Source organism: Crotalus tigris, unplaced genomic scaffold, assembly GCF_016545835.1.
Source record: "Crotalus tigris isolate CLP2741 ecotype Arizona unplaced genomic scaffold, ASM1654583v1 scf7180000017575.500234, whole genome shotgun sequence".
NCBI lineage: Eukaryota > Metazoa > Chordata > Lepidosauria > Squamata > Viperidae > Crotalus > Crotalus tigris.
The window spans coordinates 239,829-250,074 of record NW_024096486.1 but is presented as its reverse complement, the minus strand read 5'-3'; the positions used below and the strand labels follow the sequence as shown (position 1 = coordinate 250,074).

The 10,246-nt window shown below is 36.2% G+C and overlaps 1 protein-coding gene across 3 annotated transcripts in view; it reads left to right on the top strand.

Moving 5' to 3' along the window:
* The first annotated feature begins 1,595 nt into the window (after positions 1 to 1,595).
* Positions 1,596 to 10,246, top strand: part of SYCP2 (synaptonemal complex protein 2) — a 50,013-nt gene continuing 41,362 nt past the window's right edge. For 2 of the 3 annotated variants that reach the window (XM_039357046.1, XM_039357034.1), the window contains exons 1-7: positions 1,596 to 2,025; positions 4,896 to 4,951; positions 5,526 to 5,666; positions 7,478 to 7,606; positions 7,787 to 7,891; positions 8,278 to 8,302; positions 8,457 to 8,542. In XM_039357046.1, the coding sequence (XP_039212980.1) occupies positions 4,928 to 4,951; positions 5,526 to 5,666; positions 7,478 to 7,606; positions 7,787 to 7,891; positions 8,278 to 8,302; positions 8,457 to 8,542 (510 nt within the window). In that variant the 5' untranslated portion in view covers positions 1,596 to 2,025; positions 4,896 to 4,927. The remainder of the gene's footprint in view (positions 2,026 to 4,895; positions 4,952 to 5,525; positions 5,667 to 7,477; positions 7,607 to 7,786; positions 7,892 to 8,277; positions 8,303 to 8,456; positions 8,543 to 10,246) is intronic. The other variant, XM_039357041.1, reaches the window with a different exon arrangement.

The following is a 10,246-nucleotide window of genomic DNA, read 5'->3' as shown; positions in this document are numbered from 1 at the left end:
TCCATGGGGTCGCAATGGGTCGGACACGACTTCGCAACTAACAACAAAAAAATAGGAGGGAAGAAATGAGTGCTGTATCATCTATCCAAACCAGCATCTCCTAAAGACTAAATATGTCTGTAATGAGTTGTATGGAGCAGTTTAGGAAGTTTCACTCAAGAGTATTTTTTTAAAAAAACAACAACCCCATGACAAATCCTATGAAATAGTGGCTGGGTTCACAAGAGGTGTAAAGCAGAATGTTATTTAAATTTGATTCAATGTATATAGCCACCCATCTCACATACAGGACTTTGGACAGCTCACACAATTAAAACTAGTATTGTTCGTTGAATAAATAAAAATGGCATTAACAAAATTATACTTATTTATAATTTCATGTTTCTATACTGCCTGTCTCCCATAGGGAGAGGATCTATTTAACTAAAATTTAGTTTAACACGAACACTATTAAGCTCTCCCTACTCCTGACAAAACAAACTATGAGTATTTCCAGCAGAGCAAAAAGCACTTATTAGGATTGGTTGTGTAGAGTATAGAAATAAATGATTAAATACATTTGATATATATGATGTTTCAGAAAACCATAAATCACATAATAAAAGCCACTAATGTGCAATAAAAGCTTTATTTTGTTAGACATAAAACAATAAAGAATTCTATTCTATTAAAATACTAAAATAAAGCCTGAAGTTCAATGTAAAAACAATACAGCAACTTAAAAAACCCCAATCTGAATAAAAAAGGGTGGTTTGCCAACCATCGTTTACAAACCATGACCAAGTTCACACAACATGTGAAAACCAAAACCAAGCAAACTGAATGAATTGCTTAGTCCGTTGTGTGAATCTTGTGGATTAAACCTATGTTCAGTCCTCTGTTGGGGAGAGCAACCAGTGAATCTTGTTGCCTTACTTTGCCGCAAATATTAAGGTTCTCGGTTTAAGCCCAAGGTTGCCACTCCCAGCTTCTGAAGCCGTCAGGCAAAAAACCTTGCTATTACTGGGGGGATCGGAATCGTAGTCAAATATATCTAAAAGTCATCCAGGAGAGTCGTGTGATGGGGAAGCCCTTCAATGTATCATTATTAAAAGGGAAAGTCAAGGGCGGGAGCGCAGCGAAGCGATCGCTCTAGAGTTCACGGGAAACCCTTGGAAAATATTCTTGGAAGCGCGTGAGTTCACGAAACATAGGTGATAAGACTGTAGATCTGGGAGAATTTATGCAACAACATTATAGTCATGAGGACTTTTAGCTCGAAAGGCGTGAGGTGAAAGGAAGGCGCAGTCCCCCCGTCAAGAGACAAAGAAAGAGCACGCGACGCCGACGACAATTGAAAAACCGTTATTCGCCCTTGAGTAGTCGCCATCTGATTGGCCGAACCGGCGCAGAGGGCGGGGCAAGAGAGTGTGCCGGCGAAGGTATAAAGAGCCGCTTCCCCCCGCCTCTTCAGGCACCTATCATCCTCGTGATTGGTTCCTGAGGCCACGGAACTAGCGATTGGAACAAAAAACGCTTCGCTCTGCGTTGATTGGCTGAGGGAGGGAGTGGCGCCCCTCGAAGGTTCTTGTCAGCCCCGCGGATCGTGGCGGAGCTTGTGAGGGAAGCCGATTGTGCGTTCTGACCTTTTCACGCGCTTCCTCGCATGCTCTGCCGCGGTAGTAATGCCATTTCTTAGTGGAGTTTCCATCGATAATAGGGCCTGATTGTCCTTCCACCGCCTCGGGAATAAGAAATGACGAGAGGGCGGAGGTATCCGCAGGGCATGGTCAGTAAAAGTCAAGCTGACGGCTTCCAAACTGCAATCACACCTTCACCTTTTCTGTGAGGCTTGGTTGTGGCTGCCGTTTTGACTTTTTTGACCTACGCTGCTTGACACCAATGCTTTCCTTCCTCTTTCGGCTTTTCTGTGGTGCATACTGAATACCCTGCCTCAATATTATTCTCGTCCTGTTTCCTTCTTAAGGATGTGTTAGGGTTTGACAATCACAATAGAGGTGCAGTGATCTGAAAAAGCTAAGAAAGGTCAGTGGGATTTGGAATCACATTGCTACAGACTGACTGGCAATAGAGCATCCTTGAAGAACCAGTGGGGTTGATTTTTGCATTGTTAAGCAAAACACTGCATATGGCCGGAGGATTGCAGCTCAATAAGGAAACCTTTAATTTTTATAGCACTACACAGTCTTTGCTGTGGCAGTAAGAAGACCTGTCTCAGTGATTTTTCTTGTTGAATAAGGTCATTGAAGGGCATAGTTCATTAGGGTTCTGAATGCATCAAACCTTGCACAATTAAGCCATTCCTTTTGCCAGCTTCTGAATTGGTGAAAAAAAAAATGCATCTGCTGTGCCATATTACAGTAATTTTAATCCTTTAAAGTAGGGGTCCCCAACCCCTGATCCATGGACTGGTATTGGACCGTGGCATGCCAGCACCCGGGTCACACAAACAAGCAAAGCCCCATCCGCGGGATGCAGGAAGTACATGAAACATCTCTTCCAGTCCACAGAAAAACCTATCTCCACAGAACTGGTCCCTGGTGCCCAAAAGGTTGGGGACCTCTGCTTTAAAGCAGCTATGCTTTTATTAGCCTGAGAAAAATACTGCTTTAAGGAATACAGTGCTCAGGCAAGGTCAGAACAACTTGTAAATAATTTTTAAAGTATGGAGAGCCCAATAATTCACTACAGGGTAATCGCAGTAAATAACATTGTATTTAGATCCAGTCTTCCATTACCATTGACTATTACACTGATGGTTAATGTTGAAGTCCAAAACTTCTGGAGGACATTAGCGTGTCTATCCTAGCATGAAAATGGTCTAAAATTTACAAAAATATCAGCCTTATGCTTAGGTTATAATCTAAAAACATATTCTTACTAGTTTTTCTCATCTTTCAACTTCCATCTCCTTAAATTAATTACTTCCCTAACAAGCATACATTTTGTTCTGAATATCCTGAAATAGACATAGCAGATGTTTTGTGTGGCACACAAAGCTAACATATGGTCTGGGTATTCCTTGTTTAGTATGTTGTGTTAACTACTCACTGGTTTGTATAGCTGAGTTTCCAATTTTTTTAATTAACCCAACTGTGGCCTTATTTCAGGAGAAAGCCATCAAACCTCTTTCATATTTTAAAGATACAATAAAAAGTTAATAAAAGACTGGATTGTTCTACAAAACAGTCGGAAGAGGTACTATCACTTTCCAAACTTGTTAGGAATGAATCGGTGTCCTTGTACAATTATGGTTTCCAAAGCTTTTGAGACTCTTTGAAGGGGCTTTCTGTTGTCATACTGTGACAAAATGAAGTAGGTAAATATTCTGCCGTTGTGTCATTCAAAGCAGCTACATGGGGCCAAAAGATCAAAATGGTGGGCACAATTGAAACCCTGTCCCTTAGTGCAAAGCTTTTCAACCGATGGTATGCATACCACTGGTGGTACTTTGGCACCTAGCAGGTATGTGACCATCCTAGACAAGTGTAGTGGGGGAGGGGAATGAGCTGAAGGCGTCAGCACTGCACAAGGCTAAGGAAGTGTCAGCTGGAGCTTGGTAGAAGCCCCAGGATCGTTGTGTGCTTCTGCAAGGCTGCAGGGGAGAGACAGAAGCCCCAGGATTGGTGCTTCCGGTGGCCATCATTCCTCACCCCATTTGCCTCCATGGAGGCTGATTCAATAATTATTGGTTTAGTGTAATTTGAGAATTCTATTTAAGACCTTTTGCCTTTTGCAGTCTATTTACTGAATATGGTTGTTAGTATAACACTTGTTGTTTAACATAACCTTGGTTTGCTAAATCCAGTTTTTTAAATTTGCACGACACATTGATGTATAAACTTTCTCCATGCTGGTTTCCATATTACGTGTTGCTTCCAGAGACTTGGAGGGCACTTTCCATTCTGCTATTCACAAAAACAACAGAAACTTTTGTTTTTCAACAGACTTAAACTGATTGGTGCTTGGAGATTCTGTCACACATTTATATTTTTGTTGCATATTTATTTGATTAGTATTTGTGCTTTATCTAACAAATAAACAGTGAATTCAATAGTCATTCCAGGTCAGTGGTAAAAATATCTGTATTGTATCAGTATCATTTAAGTCATGCTGTTTTTGTTTTGTTATAAAGTTTGTTCTAGACTTGCAAATATGGCTTAGAAGTACAATCATAAAAATGAAGCTTTTTGTTATGTTTTTATATTTAAGAACATTATATAAAATGAAATAGGATAAAATAAAAAACACAAAAATAATTCAGGCATAAAATCCTTATGCTATATAATCTTATTATATTTTTCTATAATTCTTTTGATGGCCAGCTATAAGAGTTTTATTTTTTAATTTTTATTTATGACACTTATTGAAAAAATAAAATAATAGTTGAAATGTAGCTAGATGTTTCTGTTTCTATTAAGGTAAATGGGATGAAAGCATTTCAGAAAGAAACCATCAATTTTGGTCTTTTAATTGAATAATTATAGCCCTGCTTCTAGTCTTGTCTGTAGCATCATGAAATAGTTGCTGGATGGCTGATGGATGAGGAAAAACCTTAATAAAGACAGCTTCTCAAAATAGCTGGATAGTTTCTATCTTTACCTTATTAGTATGAAGGAATGGTTTGTTTTTGATTATGTGCCATCAATTGAGTGTCAGCTCTCAGTGACCACATAGATAAATTTTCTTTAGGACAAAAAATGATTACTAAATGCTTGGTGACATAAAGCAGCTGTTTAAAGAGATTTGATTTAAAAAAATCTTGATTATTTTAATACAGACTATTTTAAATGAACAAATTATTAATAAATTGTCCTACTTTTCTACATTAAATATAATTGTGCAGATACAAATGTAACTATATAATATGCACTCATTTTTTTCTGTCTTTTTAGATTATATTGCTTAAGTATATGAAAGAGCCAAAATGCCTGTTAAGCGTGAAGGACAGGTATGGCTTGATCTGTTTCTTCTGATTGTAACCCTAACCCTAACCCCAATAATCTGGGTCCTCATTTTACCAATGAAAAACTGAGTCAACCTTGAGCTGGTGGAAATCGAACTGCCAAACTGCAGGCAGGCAGCAGAAGTAGCCTGCAGGATTGAATTCTAATCACTGTGTCACCAAGGTTTTTCTATATATAAACCATGAGACCATGAGTTCTAGCCTCACCTTAGGCATGAAGCCAGCTGGGTGATCTTGGGCTAGTCACTTTCACTCAGTCCTAAGAAGGAGGCAATGGCAAAGCACCTCCAGAAAACCTTGGCAAAAAAACTGCAGTGACTTGTCCAGACAGTTCTAAGAATTGGATACAATTGAACAGAAGTAAAAAATGGTATCATTGATTGTCCATTATTTAACATGCAGTTTTGTCAAGAAACTTGCTATACTTGTTTTATAGTTATCCACTTTAAATAATTCTCTATTTTTCCATCTGTGCCCCACTCATAAATCAAATATATCATGATGGAAATTATGGTTGAATACCGTGTACTAAAGTAATATTTATATATATTTTTGACAGCTTGAAAAATGTGTAGATGAAGCTATAAGAAAACATGATTTTCACGCATTGCAACAGTTTTTGGAAACAGATTTTCCTGATGATATTTCCCATAAATGCAGTAAGCAGTTTCTCAACAAATTAGACAAGCTTATATGCCAGGTGATGAAATCTTTTTTGAACTATATAAATTAAGATGGGAATTTATATAAAATATAGTTTAAAATAATTTTAACTTTTAAAACTCTTCACAGTATTATAAAATTTCATAATATTATCAATGCAACATCATACCTTGAGGATGAAAAGCATGCAGTACATATTTAGGATTACTAGGTGGCAGTGATTGATTGTTCGACTGATTATGTGCTATTAAGTTGCCATTGGCTCAAATAGATTTCTCGAGTCTAGGACAATAATTCCCTAACCTGGTGCTTGAGGTCTTCCAACAGTGTGCCCATTTGTACTGTAACTGAATCCTTCCACTTTGTTGCTGGATATCTTCTCATTCCTTCCAACTTTCAAAGCATTATAGACTTTTCAAGGTGCAAAGTATGATCATTGGAGCCCGATCATTTGTGCTTCAGATGAGAACTCTAAGCTGAATTTTTTGATGATTTTCTCCAGCCACAAATATCATAAATGTCAATATTCTGCTTCTTCACGGTCCTTAAGTGGTTAGTATCCTTCAGTTAGTTAAGTGACTTACCTAGCCAATACTGATTAATTTCAAAAAGCTAAATCATTTCAGATTTAGTTAACACTTAAATCGGAGACCACCAGGAAAACTCAGGGCTGTGCAAATTCTTTTAAAGGTACATTTTGCAAGCAGACACATTTTTTCTTAGGCTCATCTGGCTTCTTCAGAAGCTGCTTCTGGTAGTCTTTGTGTGCCTGTACATAAATAATGACTTTGCTTCCATGGCTTTAAAATAGTCACACACGCCTGAAAAAAGATGCTCCCTCTGTGACTGTTTGTAAAAAGTGCTTTGCATATGTTCCTGTGTGTTAGAAACATCTTTGCAATTTGCAATCTAGAGGTATATGACTTGCTTGATCTGAACAATTTCTAGCATTGTTCCAACAAAGGATGAAGGGAAAAGAAATACAGGTAGTCCTCAACTTATAACCACAACATTTCTGTTGTTAAGTGAGATGTGCATTAAATGAGTTTTGCTCCATTTTACGACCTTTCTTGCCACAGCTATACAGTGGTTAAGTTAGTAACATGATTGTTAGGTGAATCTGGCTTCCCAATTAATTTTGCTTGTTGAAGGTTGGAAAACGAGTTCACATGACCCCAGGACACTGCAACCGTCATAAATATGAGTCAGTTGCCAGGCATCTGAATTTTGATCACAAAATTGATCATGGGGATGCTGCAATGGTCATAAGTCATTTTTTTCAGAGCCTTTGTAACTTTGAAAGTAAATGAAATGTAAGTCGAGGACTAGCTGTATTCCCTCTCTGTTCACTCCCTGTGCCATTTTGCCCCTTTAGGCTTTATCTAAAGATGGTACTCTTATCATCATAGAGGGAATTTTTTTTTTTTACCAATGCCTAGATTTTCTTTAAAATTGGAAAGGAGTATCCAAGGAGTCCCCAGAATCAGAGTGATAGTTTTATTATGGCAGTCAGCAATGTGATTTTGATAAGTCACAAAATTTCAAAACTCAAATACAGTTGTATGTCAGTTTAGGCATTCCTTGTTAAACTGTATTTTTAATAAACTCCCAAATAAACAACTGACACAATCTCTGCATGGTACAAATGTAAACAGAACAACTTAATGCAGATTTGACTGAAACTTTCTATTGATGTGCAGGTATATCGTTGTTAAATTTGTTAAAATAGTATATAATTGTTATAGAATTCAAAGCTCCACATTTTGTTATTGTATTAAATATGGATTTTTGCATAAAAACTGAAACAAGTCTTGTTTTTGTTTACATGCACTTTTTTAAAAATTTCAGCAACTTGACAGTGAAGAAGTTAACAATGTTTCCACTTTGCTGAATATTCTTCAGAACCATGGCAGAAATATTAACATATTAGGTGAAGTTGGGTTTCCAGCAATGATTGAATATGGTCTTATTCAAAAGATAAGTATATAATATTGGAAAATAATTCTAAGACTAATTAGCTAGCAGGTCTGCATGATATCTGCATATGTTTGACTGCTGAGTGGTTTAACATTTTTAATGTTATTCTACAATTGTCTTTTGTATATAAATGAACAAATAACCATAATGATTGTACAAATTTTTATTTTCTTTCTTTACATGGTTAATTGGTTTGAAAAAGCCAAAGAGATTTTGAAAAATAAAGACTGTGAATGTAATGAGGCATTTACTACTCTTTTTGAAGATTTCTTTGATGTCCTAATGGTAAATATATCCCATGTGTATTCTTTCACAAATTATGTGATAAATTTAATATTTATATTACTTTGAAAAGCTTTTTTCATATTTGACTTTATTTTTCCTCATTGATATGCCTAGAATAAGATGGGTTGAGATTTACTAAACAAAAACTTAAAGTACATATTTAATTTCAGTTCTTACCATATGCAGATGATGACTACTTAGGAATTCCTTTTTATATTAATCTCAAAAGAATAGGTCCCATGTATGTATATCCAAAGAAATGCAGTATTTATTGTTTTTTGAAAAAAACATCTGAAACAATGTGGTATGTTCTATCCAGAACTATGGTATAACAGTTATTTTCTGTGTGCAGAGTAATTTTAATATATTGTTTATTTTAATTGTAGATAGTACATGATACGAGCAGTGAAGGTATGTTTGAAAATCAATTATGTTACAGTTTTTGACCTAATATTTTGTAATTTAAAGGTATTTTGCCTTGAATATTCTTTTATATCAATGCTTGTGAATGCCTTTGAACTTCAATTATATAATTCTGTAAATAACGCCTTATATTTTCATCTAGGTAAAATTCAAACACTTGAAAATTTTATATTGCGAATAAGTGCTCTTGCAGCTGATAAGAGAATTAGTATTTATATTCAGCAGGAGGTAAGAATTCTTTCTAATATTATCTTCTGTGGCTTTTAAACTTGAACTGGCTATCTTGCTATGTTTTAATTGCAATATTAATCTACTGTGTTTCAGATATTTGAATAGGTTATTAGACATGTAACTAGTACTCAAGCTTCATTTCTAAATATTGGGAAAAGATGAAATTTGTTTGTTTTTTAAAAAACCCTACTGTATTGATTTAAATTAACCATACAGATAAATTCATTCATTAATGTACTTTATTTACCTATTTATTCCCTTCTATAATTTCTAGTATCTACATACTCATCTTTTTGAATATCCTGTACTATAGGTAGTTCTTGACTTATGACCAGTCACACAGCAATTGACTGAAGTTATGACAGATTCGAAAAAAGTTACTTATGACACATCCTTGAAGTTATGATTGTTGCATCACCTCAGTGGTCCCATGATTGCATTTCAGGCACTTGGCAGGCAAGCTTGTATTTACAGCTAATTACAGTGTCTAGTCACATGATCACAATTTGCAACTTTGTTTCTGTCTTTCAGCAAAAAATGCCTTTTGGTTAAATTGGATTTGGACTTATGATCTTATGAGTTGCTTAATGACCACAGTTATTCACTTAACAACCATCATAAAAATGGTCATAAAAACAAGTCTAGTCACATGGTGACTGAATTTAACAATCCCATGACTTACGATCAAAATTCCAGGTTCAATTGCTGTTATAAGTCGAGGACTACCTGTACATTATTTGAAACTATTTGAATTTTATTATGTATCGCTTGACACCTTGAGTTATTTATAAAAGTAATAAAAGTGGAATAAAAATAAAATAGGGTAATGCTATTGCATTATATGCATGTATTTATTTGTCCGACTGCAGAGCAGTTTAAGATAATAAACAGTTTAAAAAGCAGATCGTAATAATAAGGAAGAAACAAAAAGATAAAACAATCATATACTGGGAAGGCAGAAATTACATCACACTGCAGTAAGTTTACAATATTGCTCTGGGCAAGTGTCTATTGGAAGAGTTAGCTTTTAAGACCTTGTGAATGATAGCAGAGTTGGGGCTTTATGGACCTCAAGAGAAATACTGTCCCAGAAGACAGGCAGGTCAACAGAAATGGTATGCCTATAAGATGCCATTGTTTAGTTAGTTAAGATTCCAAGCACATTGACCTTTTGTGATCTTAAACAGAAACAATTAAAGAAAAATGGCCTCCAAATATCTAGGTTCTGAACCACAAAGGACTCTATAGATACTTTCAGCACCTTGAATTACACCTGGAAACCAACTGGCAACCAGCGCAACTTGCAAATAGAGGTGTCGTATAGGTGTATCAGATGTGCCCATAACCACTTGTGCTGCTGTAGCTTTTGAGTGGCCTTGAGGGCAGTTCCAAATAAGGTCTATTACAGTAATCTAAACAACCTAGCCTAAGTCCAACTGGTACAGAAGTTGACTCTCTGTGAAGACCCTTCTAGCCATTACTACTGCCTCTTTGAGCAGAACTGCAGGACTGGGAGGAGTTTCAAAACATAGGTTACATGTAGAGAAATGCAGTGCTATCCAGAAACTAAAGCTGGAGAGTCCCTGGAAAACCCCGCACCCCCACTGTTCAGTCCTACTAGAATTGATCCTCAGGCTATTTCTTCCCATCCAGACCTCAATAGTCTCTTGACAATATGGCAGAACCTTGATGGTGTCACTT